Consider the following 22,793-nt stretch of genomic DNA (forward strand, 5'->3'; position numbering starts at 1 on the left):
GTGTGTGTGTGTGTGTGTGTCCAATGCCCTGCCCCCACACCCTGGGCCCAATTCAGGCTTCCTCACATCCCTCCCAGGTCTCTGTGACCCACTCTGCAAACATCGTCTGATTAATCTCATTAGATGATAAGGTCCATCTTGCCATGCCCTGCTCATAACTCTCAAGGCTCCCCAGCCCCTTCAGCATAAGATCTGAACTCCTGAGCTTGACATTCAAGCCCTTTCTGTGACACTTGGCTGATGGAGGGCAGGGGTAGACATGAACTTGACCAACACTGTTTGGCGACAAATCTGAAGGAATATGGGCAGTGGGCTTTTCCTGCTGCCCACCTTTTGGTGATGTCCTCTCTGCTGGGAAAGGCTTTTCCCTCTTCTGGCAAATTCTGACTCATCCTCCAAGGCCCAGGTCACATGCCCCCTCCTCTGGGAAGCCTTTCCTAACCCCCCTGCAGTCCAAGTCTCTGAGCTTTCCAAGGCCCTCTTTGCTTTTCTCATCCCTCAGCAGTGTCACTGGATTCTATGTCTATCTCCCTCACCAGGCTGGGATCTCCTTTCAAAGGAGGTCCAATCCCCTATCTGTGCTTAGCACAGGACCAGGCACAGGGGCAAAGGCATGCTAAGTGGCCAATGGAAGATATGTGACAGCAAGATGAGATAAAACTAAAGCTGTCACCAGAAAAGCACCCTCCAGGGACTGGCCCAGTCACTGCCCTCTCGTCTGCCAGGTCTGGTCCTGCATATCCATAACCCTGAGATTCAAACATTAGCCAAGAAAGTCCCTACTGAGGTCACTGGGCAGGACTGAGTGAGGATTTAGCCATTTAGAAATGACTCAAACAACCAAAACTGAAGAAAAGAAAAACAAAAACTGTTCCTGTTTAGCCTTCAGGTCAAAAGCTCACAGAATCTCACAGGACAGGGAGGGGGCTTCAGGAAGGTCTCACTCAACCTCTCCCTACCCTAGAGCACAGTGGACCCTCCAAGCCCCAACCTAGCACCTAAGAGCTGAGGAGCCCATTTATTCTCCTCTCTGACCCTCACATCCAGTCGACCTCCTCTGACTCCCCTGGGTGCCAGAGCTGCCTGGGGAGCACTAGGTGTCCCTCCCAGCAACCCCCCACCCATGTCTCTGGACAGCAGCATCTGAATTTTTATAACTGAATTTCTTCTACCCAAGGCAGCCCTGGGAAGGATCCCCTTGCCCTCCTACTGGGAGGCCCTTGTCTGGGCCACCAAACTGTCTCCTAAGAAGAAAGAAAGAAAAGGTTTTACTGGTAAAAAGCAACCGCTCTTTAAGTGGAGGGGAATGGGAGGAGAGAGAGCATATATTCCCTTCTCAGGAACCCACCACAATCACCCATCCCTGCTGGGGCCACCCTTCACGTACTTAAGATAGCCACATCCCCACCCCCACACCAGGCTTTCTGGAAGGGTGGGCACCAGGCTAACACAAGGAGTCTCAAGTCTTGTAGGGGGAGTACGCCTGGGCGAGGATGCTGAGAAGAGCAAAAGCCCATTCCAAGCGGTTGCAACCTCTTGGCCCCCCAGTTTGTGCCCTATCTTAGCCCCACCCCTCCTTTCAGTTATAACGGTGCCCTGTCGCCCAGTCCAGGCTAGAGCTGCGGACCCCACCAAAGGCCGGTGAGCTTCATTGTATTGGGGGAGAGGGAGGGATCACCTCCAAACACAACTGATGACGGAGGTGGAAGCCCAGAGAGGGGCATCTACTCGCCCAAGGTCACACAGCGAGGCCCAAGATGCACCTAGACCTCCCTTCTCCCAGCCCCAAACTCTCAGAGCCCTTCGCGCCTGCCCAGGGCTCTCGAACCGCCAGGGTGCAGACACTCCCTCCCCATAACCTGCATACACGCCCCCGGCCCCCTTACCTCTGGGACCCCGGTGGCCCCGGCCTCAGAGCCGGCTTCTGGGCGGGGCGCTCAGGCCTGGCAGGAATAGGCTAGGCCAGGCTAGGTCAGGGCGAGTCCTCTGCTCCCCCTGGAGTGGGGACGCCCTCCGCCAGGTCCCAGCCGGCAGGGATGCTGCTTTCACTGCAAAGTCCAAACTCCCCACCCAGCTCTGCACAAGCTTGAACCCAGGGATCCCGAGTCAGCCGCGCTGCCGCTGGGCTGCGGGGCTGCGGGACGGTGCGTGGGGAGGGACGAGGTGCGGGAAACGGGGAGGAGCCGGAGCGGGGGCCACCCCGCGAACCGCCACTCAGGCTGCGTCCCCTTTAAGACCAGCCGGTCTGAGCTCCAGCCTGGGCGAGCGGGGAGCTGGAGGGCTCACTGCAATGCCTCCTGGGAGATGGAGTTTGCGCTCGGCGTACCGTGCCGCAAAGAACCCAGAGAGAACTACAAGTCCCGGAGAGCTGCGCGCGGCTCCCGCGCCGCCCCGCCCCTGGGCTGGGCTCCGGCCCTCCTCCCCCCTTGCAAAGCTGCGCTGGCCGCCCGTGGAGGGGAGGCTGCAGAGCGAGGGCAGGAGGTGGGTGCGGCGCGGCCGGGGACGCGGGGCTCAGAGACAGCCGGTGAGGGGACGCGGGCCCACCTGGCACCTGTCCTACTATGAGAGGTCATCTTACCTATCCGAGCCTCGCCATTCTCATCCGTGCAATGGGGATGGCAACGCCAGAGGCTGCGGGGGAGGGGGCGATAATTGGGGAGAGGGGGCGGAGCTGGTGGAAGGAGCCTGGATGGATGGGGAAGGTTGGAAAAGCCCGGATAAAGAGGGTCGAGACTGTGGGAGGAGTCTGGTGGGTGGGGCAAGGAGGGGCGGAGTCTCTAGGTGAGGAGGAGAACTCGGGTGAGGTCGGAGAAACCGGAGGGTAGGGCTGGGGAGTGAGTGCTGAGAAAGCCGATAAGGCAAGCCTCGGTTAGACTGGTTGGAATGGGCCAAAAAGCACTTGAGAAGGTGGGGCAGAGACACAAAGATGAAAAGGATCCTGCACAGCCTTGGAAAGCCCAGGGTTGGCCACGCGCTGATATGGTTTGGGTACCGGGTTGCCCGAGTGGGCAAACACCGGTGAATGCACAGAACACCTTCCCTCCCTTGTGATAGAAATAAGGAGCCCATCCCTTGAACTCAGTGCGTCACACACATGATCTCATTCAACTCTCATACACTAAAGGCATCGCCGTATCTGTTTACAGGAGTAATCAGGAGTGGATGGCAGGAAGAAACAAAAGTTTAGATGTCTTGCCCTATGCAGGTTGTGTGACAGGACCAGCTTCAACCCTTCTGAGTGCCAACCTGTAAGGCAACCCTCCTATTGGTATTGTGAGGATGTAATGAGGAGATACATTTGAATTGTATAAATTATCATGGTTGTGAGAAGCAGGAAGGCCTTAAGGAAGAGAGTGGTTGAAATAGAGTGCTTGTGCTTGAGGAAAACCACAAGATGAAATCTGAGAGTAAGCTGAGAGGATGAGGGAAAATTCTGGAAGGGGATGGGGGATGGTGGTGGTGGTTGGGAGTGTGCACCAGGTAAGAGAATACTCTGCTGTGGCCAATGGGCAAGTCAGGTTGCCAGGTGAGGTGGCTTCCCTCCTCCAACTGGGCAGCTCACTGCAGGGTCCGTGTCACCTGAGTGCAGACGACACCTTTTCCCACTACAGTGTGGGTTATGGGGTAATGGAGCTGCCTGTGGGCTTCGTAGAGATATGAACTGGGCAATACAGGACTGAAGCTGTTGGGTGTGGGGAGGCCAGGAAGGGAAGGTGAGGGGCAGTGCTCCCATACAGTCCCCAAGCTGTGAGCCAGTTTTTATCCTGGTGGATTGTGGGGGCGCGAAGGAGTCTCATTTTGTTTTACTGGGAGACACATTACTCACTCTGAGTATTGTCACCCTTGAAATTTACCCAGCCATATTCAATCTATCTCCTACACGGTGGGAATTCCTACATTCACTTCCATGTGGTCACCTGGGCCTTGCCTTAGATTCCAAATTGAAACTTAAAGTGTTTTAAAATAAAAATGTTTTAAAATTCAGGAAATGGTCATAACCGCCCCCCCCCCATTGGTAGATGTCAGTCTGGGGTGAGGAAAATGGATCTGACTAAGCAGCGAAGAAATTTCTTCCCCTTCTCCTATTCTGCCTGCTTCAGGGGATACAGAGAGGGGAGATCCCAGCCCCAACAGGATGGTCAGGCACCCATCTACTCAGGCAAAGCAGACTTTGGTAAAGGATGGAAAATAAAATGCTCTGGAGATGTAGAGAAAGAAGGAAGGAAGGAATTCCAGCTGAAGGGCCTGGCAGATGAATGGGATTTTCCTTCAAAGTGCAGGCAGAAGGGATGGCAGGTACCAAATTTCGGAGATGGGAGAGGGCCTGGCATAGTTGGTCTCTAAAGTAGGGAGAGGAATAGTATCTACTTCATTTATGAAATCAACAGACATAAAGTGCCCAGCGTAGGAATAGCTGCTCCTAAATGTCATGCATTATCATTACTGCTGTAGATACAGTCACCAGCAATCGGGGAGTTGGCCCAGGCCCACACAGCTAGTACAGGCCCAGGGGATGCCAAAGCCCCTCCACAACATTTCTGAGGCCCAGAATGGGCCCCTCTTTGTGACCATTCTCAGTGGGCTGTAACAGGAAGTTCTTTCTTGCTGTAGTAGCAGAGACTCTGGGTTTCGGGAAGAGGCGAGGGAAGCAAGGCCTGAACAGCCATCTTGTCCCAGCCTGGGTCCCAGCACAGAAACAGGCAGGCCTCGTGCCGTGCTTTCTGTGAGTGGTGGTTCTGTGGAGAGAGACCACGCAGGTTTAACTTCTATTTCCACCACCAACTGTGGGCTCTTTTAGCTTCGCCCTGGTTTGCTACCTCATCCTCCACAGCACAGCAGTACGTGGAGAGGAGAATGACCAGATTATAATGCTTCTTGGGAGTAGTAATAACAAACCTGTTTGTTGAACCTGGCTATTTATTGGGGCCGGGCACTCTGACTGGAATTTTACATCTGTCGTCCTATGAGGGAAGCATTCTTTTCTTCCCCCTTTCAAAATAAAAATATTTTTAGAACTTTCAAGGCTACAGAAAAGTTTAAAGGGTGGCTTTTCACCTAGCTACACCAATTCACCCTTTGCTGCCTTTGCTTTTATACACACAAACACACACACCTTTTTGCTGAACGGTTTAAAAGTTACAGATGTCTTGACACCCTGTCCCCTAGATTCTTCAGCATGTATCCTCATTACAGAATTCTCTGACATGACCGTAATACCATTCTCATACCTAAGAAAATTTGAAAGAAGTCAATATTATCTAATAACCAGTGGATATTCAGATTTCTCCAACTGCCAAAAAATATCTTACAGAGTTTTTTTTTTACCAGATGTAGTCAAGATTCATGTGTGGTATTTAGTTATATCTCTTTGAGCATCTCATTTAATCTAGAAAGAGCCTCCTCAACCTGTGTAAATTTGGGTTTGAGTATTTTATCAATGATCAGATTCAGGATTTTTTTTTTCTTTCTCACAGTGCTGTATACTTATTGCATCACATCAGGAAGTATATGATATCAGGGTCCTACTGTCCATGAATGCTAAATTTGATTGTTGGTTAAGGTCACGACCGCCTGATCTCCCCATCTCTGTACTTTTTCCCACTGTAATTAGTCTTTGGAGTGAGTCTTTGAGAAGGTCGAAATTGTGTGTTCACTATACCTTTCACTACATCCATTGATGATCCTTGCCCGAATTGCAACATTGAGGGTTGCAAAATGGTGATTTTCTAATTATGCCATTCTTTGTTTATTGACTGGTATTCTTTGTTATAGAATAATTTTTTCCTCTGTGTATGTGTCTTTCTCACTCTCCCTGTCTTTTTTTCTTTTTGGAGTGACACAGACTCATGTTTTTTTTTTTTTTAATTCAGTGTGTAATATAGCCCATTATCATCATTAATCTTTTTTGGTACTCAAATTATTCCAAATTTGGCCAAGAAGAGTCCCTTCAGGCCAGCTCCTGTGTTGTGTTGTGTTTTGTTTGAATTGAGATATAAATCACACATAATGATTTGATATATGTATATATTGTGAAATGATTACCATGATGAGTTTAGTTACCATCCACCACAACATGTAGTTACAAAAATAGTTTTTTTTCTTTTGATGAGAACTTTTAAGATCTGTGTTCTTCTGACAGGATCTCATTAATCTTTGATTGCTTCTTTGCTATCTGGCAAGAGCTATCCCAGGCTCACCTTGCACTTTTTCTGTCAAAGTCCTGGAATCATCAATTTCCCCCAGGAAACCCTGGTTTCTTTTTGTAGGATTTAACATTTAGAAACTAAGATCTGGGGCCAGGTGTGCTCATTGCTACTGGACTATCATTTCTAGGCTCTTTGAGTGAGCAGAGCTAAGAAATGATGAATGGATGAATGGGCAGGTAGAGAAATAATTATCAGTAGATTTACTGTTGTTGCATCTGGTCCTCACTGTGTAGAAGGAATAGATTGCATGGCAAGTAGTGTCATTATGGAAGCTCCGTGGGCAGTAATGTAGGAAATTGCACAGAAAGCCCATGCCTCTTCCAGGACTCCATGAGTATACAGACTATTGGCTCAAACCTCTATGGCTGGGTTCAGTCTCTTGCTCAAGACCCAGATTAGAGAAGAACCCAGGCTGCCTCCAAAGGACTGGTTCTCTGAGGAATGTCCAAGCCCAGAACCTCCTCTCGGTCATGACTCAGAAATCCAGAATGTATATGAAGCCCTGGGCCAGGGATTTATTTTCTCTGCGTTGGTGAAATAAAAATAATGTGATATGTCCTGCCAGGGTCCCAGAGTTATTGTTGTAAGGATCAATATATATTTTTTTTTAATTGCTAATCAGTCTTTTCAACACATGTATTACAAAGTTCCTTCTCAGGGCGCCTGGGTGGCTCAGTTGGTTAAGCGACTGCCTTCGGCTCAGGTCATGATCCTGGAGTCCCGGGATCAAGTCCCGCATCGGGCTCCCTGCTCAGCGGGGGGTCTGCTTCTCCCTCTGACCCGCTTCCCTCTCGTGCTGTCTCTCATTCTCTCTCTCAAATAAAGAAATAAAATCTTAAAAAAAAAAAAAAAGTTCCTTCTCTTTTTTATTGTTTTAATACCACAGTTTGAAATGTCATTGCTTTATAGTCCTATTTAATGCATTACTAGTAGTTACTAGTTATCTTAACTAATGTTTAAGGTAATTACTCTTTTTCAAATACTCTTTCAGGTTATCAGTCATCAAATTTATCAAAGTAAGATTTTATTCTTTTTTTCTTTTCACTTAAATTCAAATAATTAACATATAATGTATTATTGGCTTCAGAGATAGAGGTCTATGATTCATCAGTTGTATATAATACCCAGGGTTCATCACATCACATGCCCTCCTTAATGCCCATCACCCAGTTACCCCATCCCCCACCCCCTCCCCTCCAGCAACCCTCAGTTTAAGAGTCTCTTATGGTTTGTCTCCCTCTCTGATTTCATCTTGTATTATTTTTTCCTCTCTTCCCCTATGATCCTGTTTTGTTTCTTAAATTCCACATATCAGTGAAATCATATGATAATTGTCTTTCTCTGATTAACTTATTTCGCTTAGCATAATACCCTCTAGTTCCATCCACATAGTTGCAAATGGCAAGATTTCAATTTTCTTTAAAAGTTTTTATTTATATATTTGATAGAGTAAGTGTGCCCAAGTAGGCAGAGCAGCAGACAGAGGGAGAGGGAGAAGCTGGCTCCCCACTGAGCAGAGAGCCCGACGTGGGGCTCAATCCCAGGACCCTGGGATCATGACCTGAGCCGAAGGCAGATGCTTATCCAACTGAGCCACCCAGGCGCCCCAAGATTTCATTTTTTTGATGACTGAGTAGTATTCCATTGTGTGCGTGTGTGTGTGTGTGTGTGTATACACACCCCACATCTTTATCCATTCATCTGTCAATGGACATCTGGGCTCTTTCCATAGTTTGGCTATTGTGGACATTGCTGCCATAAACATTGGGGTGCAGGTGCCCCTTTGGATCACTACATTTGTATCTTTGGGGTAAATACCCAGTAGTGCAATTGCTGGGTCGTAGGGTAGCTCTATTTTCAACTTTTTGAGGAACCTCCATACTGTTTTCCAGAGTAGTTTTTAATCTTTTTTTTTTAATCCTTTGGAAAAAATACTATTGGGGTTTGGATAAGAATAACATAACAACTGTAGTTACTTTTAGAACAACTTTAAGATAGTTCATCTCCAAAGTATTACAGATGTCTATTCAAATCCTATTTATGCTCCTTAATAAAATATTATGGCTTCTATTACTGGAGGGGGCACAGGCTTTGGAGAGAGACCTCCTTTGGAATTCTAGCTCTGCTGCCTCCAGCTGTGTGATCTTAAGCAGCTATCTTCACTACTCTGTGCTTCAGTTTTATAACCCTAACAATTGGGATGATACTCATACCTACCTCAGCATCAGTGTGGTATTTTAATGAAACAATCTATAGGAAAATGCCTCACATAGCTCTGGGCATGTGCTCGTTTCTCAGGAAATGTTGATTCTCTATGCCCTGGTCTTTATGTAGGTCAGAATCAAATTGAGATGGCAGGTGTAAGAGCACCTGGTAAGAGGTGGGGGGGCACAAGTGCCTGATCTCTCCAACGGCCTTTGTTCATAGCACAGACTTTGCCTATGATCCTGGCTTTGCCACTGTTTGGGACAAGTTCCCTCCCTCTTAGAACCTGAAGTTCTCATCTGTAAAGTTGGAGATAATACTTTCCTTGAGGGAGCATTATGGGACTTAAATGAGCTAGTATGTGTAACACACTAGTGTAGGTATGATACAGAGCAGGCACTTAGCGAGCATTAGTTGTGTCCTTCATGAGCACTGCAAGGACAGGTAGGTGCCAGAACAGAGTTGTGTTTTGTTGTTGTTGTTTTTAAGATTTATTTATTAATTAGAGAATACAAGCAGGGGGAGAGGCAGAGGGAGAGGGAGAAGCAGACTCCCCACTGAGCTGGAAGCCTGATGTGGGGCTCTATCCCAGGACTTGGAGATCGTGACCCGAGCCGAAGGCAGATGCTTCAACCATCTGAGCCACCTAGGCGCCCCCAGGACAGAGTTTTAAAGTAGGACTCTAATGTGTTGGCTGTCTTTCCTTACAGGACATCTGCTTTCAAACAATTACATTTTCTATGGCACAGAAAGGTAGAGGTTGCACCTGGGTGATTTTCAGGCCCCAGACTGGAATTGCCCTTTACATGGGACCAGGCTGGGCCTCAGGAACCCCTCTCATTTGGGCCACAGACCCATTTCAGGGAGGACAGAATTCCAGCAGCAACTCCAAGTCCCCAGGCCTCCTGGCCTTCCCAACCCAGTCAGACGGTCTGACAATCAGCATGGCATAATTTACTGGTTTGACACCATTTGTTTTCTCCAAGAGGGAAACAGTGCTGATCTTCTTGGTTCTTTTCAAGTCGAGAGGCAGACTTGGAAAGTCTCCTGCTTCAGAAAAAATTACTCATTCAGAAGCAGTGGTGTGATTTCTTTTATCTATTTCCTGGTTTAGTTTGCATTCTCATCCATCTTTTTTTATTTAAGATTTTATTTATTTATTTATTTATTTATTTTTTAATAAATGAGAGGGGGGAGGGTCGGGAGGGTCAGAGGGAGAAGCAGACTTCCTGCCGAGCAGGGAGCCCGATGCGGGACTCGATCCAGGGACTCCAGGATCATGACCTGAGCCGAAGGCAGTCGCTCAACCAACTGAGCCACCCAGGCGCCCCTCTCATCCATCTGTTCTAATCTGGCTTTGAAGAACCTGGCTTTTGTGTTCTCATGTTTGATCATTAGACATCGTCCACTGCTATTGAAATAGAAGGGCTTGGGCCTCTCAGTGGACCTGCCCTGTGTCAGCCATGGAGGCGCTCTAGGTCATCCTTGGGTCCTGTCCCCACGTCCTTCGATGGGAGTGGGCAGAGTGCAGGCTGGCAGCGGACTAGCCATCCGAGACCACCTACTGACTGGTCTGGACTGAGAACAAGGGAGTGGGCGTCTCTTACTCACGTTGAGACCCGGTGACGGGAAGGAGGATGATCAGAGGTGTTGGACCCACACAGAACTGGATTTGGATCCCAGGTCCTCCACTGACTTTTAAACTTTCTGAACCTCGGTTTCCTCATCTGTCGAATGGAGGTAATAATAGTCTCTTATCTCATAGGGTGCTTGTGAAGACATCGAATGAGAGAATGCATGTCCAGCATTTAGCACAATGGTATCATCATCTGTACTTTTCCATATATTTTTATTACAAGTAAATAAAATACTACCAAGTGTTACATGAAGCTCCTCACGTAGTGAGAGCAGGAGGTGTGCACTGAATAAGTGGTAGCTATCTTGCCAAGCAAGCCGCAGGGCAGTGTTTCTAAGGCTGCTTTGGAGATTCTCAAACTTGTTTCAAGCTATTACAGCCTTTTGTCACTATTACAACTCTTTGCAGCCTGAGTGGGCCAAGGATGGGCTCTCCGCTAGCTGGCTGTGCGTCCTGAGCAAGTCACCAGTCTCTTTGAGTCCCACTTTCCTACTTGCCAAATGGAAAATGATGCTTACTTTTAGGGTTGCTATAAGAAGCTGGTGAGTGTAAAGGCCTTGGATGTAGTAAAACACTCAGTAAATGTTCATTCCTACCCTTTCCCAGCCCCTCCCTGCTGCCTGCCCCCCCCCAATCCCCATGTCACCAGCACCCACTGTGTGCTAGGCAGTGCCCCTGCAGGGACATGAGATGTGTCATTGCTCTCAAGGAGATCACAACCTAGGCAGTGGTTTTCAAAAATATTTTTTATCACAACCCCCAGTATGAAAATATACTTTACTTTATATCACGATCCAGTTCATACACCAACAAACTGAAACAAAAGTTTCCCAACAATATATGTAGCTGGTCACAACCCACTGTATAGATTTCATGACATAAATACGCTCTTGATTCTTTTTCCAGTTTATGAATTCATTTACATATAGTAAAATTCACCCTTTTGAGGTCTACAGTTACATGAATTTTTAGAACCTTTAACAGTCACTTGACTACGCCCACATCAAGACCTAGACTGTTTCCATCACTCCAAAATATTCCCTCTTGCCTCTTTGTAGCCAGTCTCTTCCCCAATCCAGGCCCAAGCAATCACAGCTCTGATTTCTGTCTCTACAGTCTTGCCTTTTTCAGAACGTTATGTAAATAGGATCACCTACCATGTAACCTTTTGAGGCTGGCTTCTTTTACTTCATGAAACTTCTGAGACTCCTCAGTTGCGGTGTATGTCAGGAGCGAGTCCCTTTGTATTGCTGAGACACTCCATCATATGGTTGTACCACAGTTTGTTTACCATTTCCATTTCCAGGTTTGGGCAATTATGAATAAAGCTGCTAGAATTACCCAGGGACAGTTTTGCATGGACGTACATCTTCATTTCTCTGGGCACATAACTAGGAGTGGGATTGCTGGGTCATGTGGAAACCGAATGCCAAATTGGCTTCCACAGTGGTTGTACCACATCGCCTTTTCACCAGCAACGCGTGCGTGTGTCCATTGCTCTGTGAAGTCAGCGGCATTTGGCGTTGTCAGATTTTTTATTGTAGCCATTTTAATAGGCATATAATGGTATCTATTTGTGGTTTTAATTTTCGTGTCCCTCATGACTACTGCTTTTGAGCATTTTTCATGTGATTATTTGTCTATATGTCTTCTTTGGTGAAGTGTTTGTTCAGATTGTCTGCCCATTTTTTTCATTGGGTTGTGTGTTTTCTTCTGAGTTTTGAGAGTTCTTTATATATTCTGGTTAACAGTCCTTTATTAGATCTGTGTTCTGCAAATATTTTCTCCCAGTTTGTCTTATTTTCATTTTCTTAACAGTGTTTTTTGAAATGAAATTTTTCCTTTGGATGAAGTCTTGTCATTTTTTTTTTTTTAATGGTTTGTGCCTTTTGGGTCCCAGCCAAGAAATCTTTGCCTAACCCAAAGTCACAAAGGTTTTCTCCTGGAAGTTTTAAAGTTTTCTAAAGATTTTACATTTAGGTCTATGATCTGTTTGGAGTTAATTTTTCCTACATGGTCCAAGATACAGGTTGAGGTTCTTTTTTTGCATGTGGATGTCCAATGATCTGCATCTTGATAAAGCCAGGGAGGAGGGCCATGATCATAACATGATAGATTGGTGGGCACTGCCAGGGGGGACTGTGCAAAGGGCCAGCAAGCCCCAAGAGGAGAGCTGTTAAACTAGTTGAGATCTGGGGACAGCCTTACAGAGGCAGTGACTCCTAGGTGGAGCCTTAAAAGTTGACAGCAGAGAAGGTGGTGTAGGGAGAGCAGAGGCGGGGCAGGTGACAGTGAGGATGTGCGCAGGGGTGTCTGGAGTGCCTGAGCATAGAGTGGGGGAGGGGCTGGAGGTGAGCTTGGAAGGGGAAGGTGGTGTGGGTAGTCAGTAGTACTTCACAAAAACCAAAATGGAAAGTGGACAGAAAGAAGGCAGGGCACCAAATGAGGATGGAAGGAAGGTGGCGGTGTGGTCAGAGCTCTGGGAGTAGCTTTAGGGATGGGTTTGAGGAGACAGAGTAAGAAAATTTTTAGGGATGAGGAGTCAGAGCTGCCTCCCAGGTCTTGGGCTCAGGTAGTTGGGTGGCCGGGAAGAGTTCCCTGTGGGTCTGGGGGAGGAGGAATTCTGCATTAGGCCTTCTGGTACCTGTGGGACATCCAGGTGGACATGTCCAGGAGACCGCTGAGTGCACCCAGGGGGCTGTAGCTCAGTGAGGATGGTTCATCCCCAGCTGACCACGAAGCAAACTCACGAAGCTGAGCGCCCCAGAGGTGGCCAGTTACTCTCTTCATGTGTAATGGTGCCTTCTACCCCGGGGCCTTTGCATGTGTGATGGTGGACGCAGCGGTGCTGCCCCTAGAAAATAGGTGCTTGAAGGAGCTCTGTGACTTGTGGGCATGGGGAGAATACCACAGAGAGCACCCTAGACTGGGGGCAGGGGTGGTCAGGAACCTGGCATCTAAGCATTGGCCGGCGCAGCCCTCTCCCCAGATGACGACAGGGAGCTGCACGGCTGGGGGGCAGAGGCAGGACGGCAGGCGCTCTGCTGCTTTTGCAAGCAGAGAAAGAGGAGTTTAGGTACCCACCCAAGAGCCCCCAGATATGCCCTGTGGCTCCTGTCTCCCCACCCCCAGTGCTCTGCGCTCTTCAGCACTAATGTACAGAGGAGATACGGGGTCTGTGGCCCACAGAACCATCAGGAAAGACAGCCCAGCCTCTCTGATGCCTGAGTCTGCTCTTTCCATGGAACTGAGCCACTTCACAGAGCCTGGGCCTTAAATCAAGGAGAAAGAGAGACTGAAAATTAAAATATGCAAATTACCTTCTAGAAAGAAAGGGAGATTCTGGAATGAGGAAGTGGGTGGCCCTGGCTCCTGGGTCCATATCCTGCCTGGGCCCTCTGGAGAGAGAACTGACAAGACTCAGCTCCAGCTCCGAGCCAAAGCACCTCCCCCCAGCTGCAGGTCTCCACACAGCAGGCACCCCTCCCCAGCCCCTCGCCCCACCCCTTGTGTTGGATTTCCCCACTGTCTCGCAGCCCATCTGCTCCAGGCTCCTGCTGCCGATTTTGCAACTTCATCATGGCTTGTTTCTCTTCAGACACTCCAAGTGGTTAATGCCTTTCTGCAATATCAAGATGCCCCATGAGATGGGGACGGAATCATGAAGCGACCCCCCAGACAGTTGGGTGGGGCAGCGCTATCCACCAGCATGGCCTCCATCTTCTGGCAAGAATCTCCATCCTCTGGAGTAAAGGGGTCTTGGTGCAGGCAGCCTCAGAAGGCAGGCATAGTGAGGGTGAGAAGTGCTCTGGCCTGCTCACTTTGGGGGAAGTCCTGCCTCAGACCTCTCTTTTCCCATCTGGACAGTAAGCATGCCAGGATTCATTCCTGACCTACTCCCATTCCATCCCCCTTGTCACTGCACCCTCACTACCTCTTGTCTGGGTGTCCTCGCCAGCTGGGCTCTTCTCGAGGGCAGCCAGGGGCCATTTCTCTGTGCCCCTCGGGCCCAGCATCAGGGAAGGATTGCTTAATCTGTTCCACAGGTGGGATCATGTGGGAAGCTAAGAGGGGACATCTCCTACTTTCTAGAACCTTAAAGAAAAGTTAGACTCCAAGACTTCAGGTTGAAGGAGACTCACCAGCCTTAGATGCTGGAAGCTTTGTTAAAGATCTGGTAAAGGGTGCTCAGTGCAGAGCCCCACATTTGCACTGAAACGTAAAGGTTTCAGAGGAAACTAAGGTCCCATCGTGATGGGAAAGGGCGGGCCACCAGGAGCCAAGAGCATCTTCATAGCAAGGTTACAGGAGGATGAGAGTCCAAGAAAGGGTGTCAGAGTCCAGAGGGCTGAGTGGCCTATTGTAAGCCTGGGAGATAGATGGAAATGGCACTAAGCATGACTAGTCATTATAAATGCATTGGGATAGAAAAATAATAAGGCCTCATTGGTACAGCAGTAGGAGTGCTGGGCTTGAAGACATAAATCTCAGAGCATCTGCGAGGTACTTAGAATGTACCAGTGTTTGGCTAGTAAGCATTTACATATTTTTCTCTCTCATATAAAGGGACCTGGGTTTGAATCCTGGCATGGCCCTTCACGTCTCAGCATGGGGAGTGAATCCTGGCAGTGTTCCTTATCTGCACAATAGGGATGGATGGTGGTATTATCTGTGTCAAAAGATGTATGACCGTTATGTAAACAAATGTGTGTACAAGCAGGTAACAGAGCATCCAGTCCAAGCACATTTTCTTTCATTCCTGAGAACAGTGGTTCTCTGGTCTTAACTGAACATTTAGAATCACCAAGGGTGCTTTTAGACAAATACCAATGCTGGGATATTAAAGACCAATTACAACAATCTCTGGAGGGTAGGACCCATGCTTTGTTTTTTCATTTTCTTTTTTAACTCCCTAGTTAACCTAATATGCTTTAGATAGTGTGGTAATTATCAACCATCCATTTGTTCATCAAGTATTAATTCGTTCCAACCTCTAGGACTGCAGGCTTGATCTACAATAAGGAGTTGAGAACTATGCATACATAGATGTTAGGGACTGAATGCTTGTGTCCCCCCAAGCTCCTATGTTGAAATCCTCATCTCCAGTGTGATGGTATGAGGAGGTAGGACCTTTGGGAGGTGATTAGGCTATGAGGGTTGAGCCCTCATGAACAGCATTAGTGCCTTTATAAAAGAGACTCCATAGAGCTCTCTTGCCCCTTCTCTTACATGAGGACACGGCAAGAAGATGGCCCTTCCCAGACACCAAATCTGCCTACACCTTAATCTTGGGCTTTCCAGCCTCCAGAACTGTGAGAGATAAATGCTTAAGCCAACTGGTCTATGGTATTCTTTTATACCAGCCCCAACAGACTAAGACCCCAGATAGGGTTGGATAATTTCTCACTTTTCTCCCTGCCCAGGACTACTTTCCAGCAGCCTAGCCTCCTGCCATGTCAGACCCCATCACACTGAACGTCGGGGGGAAGCTCTACACGACCTCACTGGCAACCTTGACCAGCTTCCCTGACTCCATGCTGGGCGCCATGTTCAGTGGGAAGATGCCCACCAAGAGGGACAGCCAGGGTAACTGCTTCATCGACCGTGATGGCAAAGTGTTCCGCTACATCCTCAACTTCCTGCGGACCTCCCACTTGGACTTGCCGGAGGACTTCCAGGAGATGGGCCTGCTCCGAAGGGAGGCTGACTTCTACCAGGTGCAGCCCCTGATTGAGGCACTGCAGGAGAAGGAGGTGGAGCTCTCCAAGGCCGAGAAGAATGCCATGCTCAACATCACCCTGAACCAGCGTGTGCAGACAGTCCACTTCACCGTGCGGGAGGCACCTCAGATCTACAGCCTCTCCTCCTCCAGCATGGAGGTCTTCAACGCCAACATCTTCAGTACCTCTTGCCTCTTCCTCAAGCTCCTGGGCTCCAAGCTCTTCTACTGCTCCAATGGCAATCTCTCCTCCATCACCAGCCACCTGCAGGACCCCAACCACCTGACTCTGGACTGGGTGGCCAATGTGGAGGGCCTGCCAGAGGAGGAGTACACCAAGCAGAACCTCAAGAGGCTCTGGGTGGTGCCAGCCAACAAGCAGATCAACAGCTTCCAGGTCTTTGTGGAAGAGGTGCTGAAAATCGCTCTGAGTGATGGCTTCTGCATCGATTCTTCTCACCCACACGCCGTGGATTTTATGAACAATAAGATTATTCGATTAATACGGTACAGGTAAAAGGACCCCAGCAGCACTGGAGGGGGGTGCTCCCAAGAAGCTCCATGTCAGCCAAGATCTTGGAGAGTGCCTCGCCAGTGGTGGGAGGCAGGGCGCTACACTAATCTGTATTAATCACCTAGCAGGACTTGATTCCCCCCACAATGCAGTCTCCCTATAGGAATCCATGTGTCCTCTCAGCGGAGCCCCCTTTTTCCTTGCCACTTTGAGCTAGAGATGGGCTGTTTGTCGCTGTTTGTCATGACAAGCGAAGTGTCTGCCAGTGTGTCCAAAAGGCCACAGGAGGGCTTGCTGGCTACAGAGGAATGGTGGATTCTTCACAGGCACCAGCTCTCTCTGTACCACTAGGCAGTGCCTCCCTGAGCCCTCTGAGAAAGGACGCCCCCTTCAGTTCCCCAGGACGTAAAGTCACCAGAAGAGTCCCACCTCGCCTGCTCCTCTGTCCCGAGGATGCGCCCGGAACCTTGGACTTATTCGCCCAGGGGCAGCCATGTTTGGCCGGCTTGGAAGTGCAGGAGGAGCTGCGTTTTTGGCCCCCACTGTGGCGGGGAGAGATTTGAGCTGTGGCATGGCCTAGACGGGTGAGTGTCCGGGCAGGGTTCAGAAGATGGCGATATCCCTCTTGACTGGGCCAAATGTAGACATTTGGGGATTTCTCATTTCAGAAATGAGCTGCTGTCCCTGTGAAGATTTTGAAGTATCTGGAGCCAGTGCAATGAAAGGCATTTCATAATGTGGACTGCTATGTGACTTTTGTATTCCTTTCCCACAAGAATTTGAAGTGTCATCGAAACAGGTCATTTTAAACAGGACTCTCAGGGTTGGAAAATAATCCAATGGTCGCTTTGTCCTCCCCGGCCTGCAGCACAACCCAGCCTATTTGGGGCTGAGTGCCTCTCCCTAGCACCTTCCAGTGATCACATATCCCTGCTTGCATACTTCCAACAACAGGAAGTTCGTCATGCCCGGGGCAGTCCCTGCCATGGTTGGCCAGTGCTGGCTGTTAAAAAGTCCTTCCTTACATAGAAACCAAAATCTACCCTTTGACTCCCATTTTCTAGTCTTGGTTCTAGACCCTCCTTCGCACCCAAATGTGTATTTTCTCTTTCGAAATAGTCACCCTTATTAAGAAGCCAGACACTTATCCTAACAATATTTTACTTGGCATTAGGATTCCCCCTGGGATTTGTCTTCAGAACCAAGGTCAGCCCCCGGCCATCCCTTGTAAGTCAGCCCATTTTGTGATAGTTTTGTTTGTCACCCCCATTCCACCCGCCTTCTCACCAGCCGTGGCTCCGCATAACTTTTGACCACCTCCTGTTGGAAGATGCAGATTTACCACCCCAAAAAAGTGTTGCCAGAGGAAGGAGACCAGGGGCTCACAGGGCAGTGTGTAGCAAGGAGCCCAGGAGTGGGCTGAACCATAGCCCTGCTCTTGGAGGAAGTGTCCAGCCCCTTCAACACTGCTCTGTAAGAAGTGACCTTCCCCTGTGGTCCTGTTTCTGGTCATAACCAGCCCGTGGACCTTGTTGGGGGAAGGTCTAGGGCAAGAAACACCAAGCCCCACTCCCCAGGAGGTGATGAATAGTGCAGGCCTCAAAACTGCCCATTATGATTCATCCCTGGAGTGTGGCCTTAGAAGTCCCACAATCTTCCCCATTGGGCAGGGGCCTTCAGACAAAACCAGGGAAGCCTAGTGACACAGTCCCCCACAGGAGATGGGCCGAGGAAGGGGCTTCCCGTAGTTACACCCTGGGAGTAGGGAGCCGGAATGCTGGGCCATGGGCAAGGCCACCTCTGCTAGGGAATAAAGGCCTTTTTCCCCCTACAGTGGGACCCAGGAGTCTCTGACAACTGTCCCAGGCCACCAGGCCAATGGTACTCGAGAAGGTCACTCAGGAGAACCTGGGTCAGAACAGACAGCAGAAGCTGTGACCACAACAAAACAGTTTAAGGAAGAAATCTTGTAAATCACCACTTGCCCTTTCTTCCTCCATAAAAAGTCCCTCTCTCCATCTTTTCGGTGCTTCTTAATTCACGCAGCTTGACATTAGAGAAAGTAAAGGATCTGTGAAGCCACTAATGTGCTGTGTGACTTTGGGCAAGTCACTCACCTCACTGAGCCACCTCCATTTCTTCGTCTGTGAAATGGGCATAACAGTAATACATAACCCTACCTACCTCACAGGGCTGTTGTGAGGATCAAATGAAATAATGTATGTGAGAATACATTCTACATGATAAATGGTGTTGCTCTTTTGTGTCTGCTTATAAGGGGGAAAAAAACCCTGGCCTTGGAAACAAGCTGACCTGAATCTGAATTCTGGCTCCATCACTTGCTGTGTGAGCTGGGACCAGTCACCGAGCCACTCTGATTTGTTTCCTCCTGGGGTAACAACCCCACCTTCCAGTGTTATGAGACTTACATGAGCTGGTGGCTGTGAAAATTCCTAGCTAGGCCTAGGAACTCCGTAAAAGCTTGCTCCTTCAGGATGTAATCGTGATGCACCGCCGTGCAGGGAGCATCTCAAGAGTACAATTCAGCAGGCCTGTCTGGAGCACTTGGTGTGAGCCCTGAGGATGCAAACGGCCACAAATAAGTTCAATCTGGAAAAGGCTTAGAGGATCACAAAATGCGCTGTGGGAACTTGGGGAAAGCAAGCTCAATTCTCACAAAGGGCTTGATGGACGGCCAAGTTGGGCCTTGAAGCGTAGGTTGGGTTGTGACAGAGCTAAGCAGGGTACCATGGGCACTGGAAACAGCACGAGCAGAGACCTGGGAGGCAGGCAGGAAGGGGGAGCCCTCACACTGAGCTCCCAGCACTGGTGGAGTGACAGGTGGTGCATCGAGCACACTGTGCACGCCTCTCCAGCGAGTGCAGCCATCTGCCTGGCAAACCAGAGGCAGAACATGGAGTGGTACAGGTGGACCATCCCAGAGGACCAGGGAGCTGGAGTGAGCGTGCCCTGGGAGGCAGGGATGTGCATCTTGTGAGCCCTTCCCTGCCCCGAACAAGAACTCATGGTGATCATCCATCTCAAGCAGACTCAGTTTAGCCTTGTGCACAGCCAAGAGCTGTGCCCCAACTGAAGGGCAATTCCAGGCACACGGGAGCTTGTCAGCTCTCTGTTCCTGCCCCAGGCGTAGTGCCAATCATGCAGAGGGATGGTCAGAAGGGATGCCAGAGGGAACCATAAGGCCCCTTGGTGTTACCACTTCTCGAGGCCAGCCACCACAGAGGGCCCCTGAATGCTTGAAGGCCACCTTGAACACTGCTTCCTGTGACCTTCCTATGACTTCACACCCTCAGAGCCACCTAAAGCCCTTTGCCCTTTTATGAAGGGCAGAGCTCCCTGTGCAGAGGTGGCCATGGTGCTCCCTTTCCCCCACACACCCCAGTGCCCAACACACTTCACAAGCCAGGATGCAGTCACTCTGCTTTGTAAACCTAGCACTTTCGTAACTGCCCCTTGGTTCACCCCAAAGGTCCAGCTTTCTTTTACAAAGTACTCCTAAAACCGGCTACTATGATTAGGGGCCGGGCCAAGGTCAGCTTGAGACCAGTTTCTCAGCTCACATATCTCAATAACCAGCCCATCCCTTTCCTGTGGTCTCTGCACTGACTGCCTGAGTCTGCCTGGGCGGGGGCGGGGGCGGGGGTGGGGCTGGGGGGTGGGTAGGAATGGGGGGATGGCGCAGGGCTGATGGGGGCAATTGGCAGAGAAATGAGGCCCTGTGATCATCTTGCAGAGCAAAACCACCTCGATAACCAGCCCATCAAAGGGAGGGGCTGGGCTTTTTTCCAGGTCCTGTGGGGTCCTGGCTCTGGCTGCTTCATCTGCCTAGATAGCCCAGTGACCTCAGTCTCCTTCAGAACCTTCAGGACTGTGGCACCAAGCAGAGAACCTGATGCCATGTTCATCCCTGTCTGGGGCACAGGGACTAAGGGGGTCCTGAGGAGAAAAGTCGGCCTCTGGAAGCCAGAGGTTCGCTGAGCAACCCATAGCACCCAGAACCCCATCCGACACAAAAGACAACAAAACAAGCCTCGTGGTGCCACTTTCTGGCTCTGATTTCTGGACAGGAAGTGCGTGCCCAGCCAGATGTGTCTGACCCTCACTTAGCCTGGTCCTATTTCCCGCCAACTTCCCTGGCCCTCCACCCCAATATACAAGGCATTTCAAAGCTTTTGTCAACATTTCCCAGTTAGCTGGCAGCCCTAGAATGTTCTAGTCCATTCTCATGCCAGGTTCCTCCCCAAAACCTAGGTTCCCTTTTACTGAGGTTTTGGGTAAAGGCCCAGTTGAATCACATTGGAAATCCTCTAAGATCCTGCCAGCTAAAGACAAAGGTTAATGTGTTGTGACATGGGTAGTCCCTCCCCAGCCCCAATTAGTTCACTTTATAAATTCGATATTGGGTTTGCTCAATAGATACCCTTTTGTTTGGTACCTCAGAGGTTCCCAAGCTCCTTCACATCCAGAGTGTCCTTGCAACTCTAGGAAGAATATGCCATACCGTTGCACATCTCGGCCTGAGCTGCCCTTTCCTGCCCTGTCTTCATAGCCAATATCTGCTCATCCCTCAGCGTTCTGCAGAAGCCTTGCCTCCTTGGCTCACGGTGCAGAGTTAGTCCCAACTTGCTTTGTACTGCCCTATATCAGGTGAGGACTTTTACCATCACACTGCAGCTGTTCACAGTCAGCATTGTGCTGCTCAGTGTGTATCAACCAGCCCCCAGAGAAAAGCCCTGATTGTGGCATGGGCCAATTCCCATGGTGCAAATACTCTCACTGCAGTCGATTTCAAGTTACCAAAGTGATGTCACTGATCATCGGGAAAAAGATGCACACATCTTTTGGAGATGGAGAGCCAGAGAGAACCTGCTGCAGCATAAAAACCGCATGCTTGGGAGGGCAGGGGCTCCGCTCTTTGTATCCCCAGTGCCCAGCACACAGAAGGTGTTCAAGAGATGTTCGAAGGACCTCTTCCACCTGCAAAATAAGACATTCTTACTCCATGACGTCCTCTCTTGCCCAAACTCCCTCTTGCTCCAAAGTCTTGCTCATACTTTTTCCTAGAGCATAAGAAACACTCCAAAGTTCCTAGCCCTTTACAGACAGGCTTCAACTTACTTTAAGAGCATAGATTCAGCAGTCAAACTGCCTGGAGTCAAATCCTGACTCTGCCATTTAATGGCTATGTAACCTTGGGCAAGTTCTTTAATCTCTCTGTTTCCTTGTCTATGAAGTGGAGGTAATAATGCTCACCTCATAGGGTTGTTACAAGGGATCAATGAAGAATACATCTATAGCAGTGCCTAGAGTAGAGTAAGTGCTATACTTACTACATTAGTTATCATCATCATCACTTTCTGTCCTCATCTTTTACTTCTGTCTTACCTGCCCACTCTCTCAGTGTCCCCTGCATAATTCACATGGATTTCCATCTCCTGACCTTTGTCCAAGCCACTCCCACTGCTTGGAGTGTCCCACCCTCTCCTCCCCAGTGACCCAAACCCTGCCCATCCACAGTGGACACCATTCTCACCCTCCACCACCCTCCCACTGAGCCCTTCCTCCTCTGGTCTCCCAGTGCCCTTCTGGTTGGCATCTCCATGGATCTGAGAATTGGATCATCACATGTTCTGTTTATTCATATACTCTGTTAAGCACCTGCCACATTCCCAACCCAGGGCGGGGCTCTGGGAAATCAAAGATGAACCCAAACATTCCCCCCCACTCCCCGTGGGGAGTACAGTGGGATAGAGACAGGTAAACAAATTCCAATATCGTGGGCAGTGCTAAGGCAGCCTGGACCACAAATGGGATGGCCAGCTGTAGCTACAACTCGCCAGCGTACACACCACTTTCCAGGGTACAAAGCACTTTGCTTCCTTCTTCTCACTTAATTCTCACAGCATGCTCTGAGAGAAGCAGCATGGGGGGGCTTCTGGAAACTGAAGTACAGAGAGAGGAAGTGACTGTCCTGTGACCACACTGCATGTAAGTACATGCCCGGCGCATAGTAGGCCCTGGGCTATTGAATTAAATGTCATTTCATTCAAGTTAAGTGGCCAAGTTGAGGCGAGAACCCAGTCCGAATCCTCCTTCAGGATTATTTCTACTCAACTGTGAGGCCAGGAACAGAATTGGGTTTCCAAGGGCCAGGACTCCGATCCAGGCTTTTCCACCGATGTTCTAGGTGACCTTGGGCAAATCCCTTCACTGTCCTGGTCTGAAAGCTTTCTTGGCGAAATGCAGCAAGGTGAAGTTCAGCTCTACCAACTAGCCATCTCTTCTAGCCAAAGCTGGATAGAAAAATGATCCTCCTAGCTCCAGAACTATGTGAGCAGAGACCACAAGTCCCTTGATGGGGCTGTCAAGGGGGCTTCAGGCATGGGACTGGCCCTGCATGTCTTCTCCTAGCCTTTCATCCTGTGACATGATACTTGGTGATGGAGCTGTCCTGGGATTTTTGTACTTTCCGATGTGAAACAATGGACTCTA

General features: G+C 49.3%; 2 protein-coding genes across 3 annotated transcripts in view; one reads left to right on the plus strand and one right to left on the minus strand.

Moving 5' to 3' along the window:
* Positions 1-2,480, minus strand: part of USP35 (ubiquitin specific peptidase 35) — a 52,875-nt gene extending 50,395 nt beyond the window's left edge. Inside the window, exon 1 of the mRNA XM_045894507.3 lies at positions 1,887-2,480. The gene's annotated coding sequence lies outside the window, so the exon portion shown is untranslated. The remainder of the gene's footprint in view (positions 1-1,886) is intronic.
* Positions 2,408-18,531, plus strand: KCTD21 (potassium channel tetramerization domain containing 21). Of its 2 annotated transcripts, none has more exons than XM_045894506.1 (2): positions 2,408-2,481; positions 15,471-18,531. In XM_045894506.1, the coding sequence occupies exon 2, from the start codon at positions 15,501-15,503 to the stop codon at positions 16,281-16,283; it is 783 nt and encodes a 260-aa protein (XP_045750462.1). In that variant the 5' UTR covers positions 2,408-2,481; positions 15,471-15,500; the 3' UTR covers positions 16,284-18,531. The 2 variants fall into 2 exon arrangements, with proteins under 2 accessions (XP_045750462.1, XP_064432924.1); XM_064576854.1 differs by having other exon boundaries at positions 2,452-2,524.
* The last annotated feature ends 4,262 nt before the right edge of the window (positions 18,532-22,793 follow it).

Source organism: Mirounga angustirostris, unplaced genomic scaffold (genome assembly GCF_029215605.1).
Source record: "Mirounga angustirostris isolate CCGP_5_RB_7025 unplaced genomic scaffold, mMirAng1.0.hap1 SCAF_13, whole genome shotgun sequence".
Classification (NCBI taxonomy): domain Eukaryota; kingdom Metazoa; phylum Chordata; class Mammalia; order Carnivora; family Phocidae; genus Mirounga; species Mirounga angustirostris.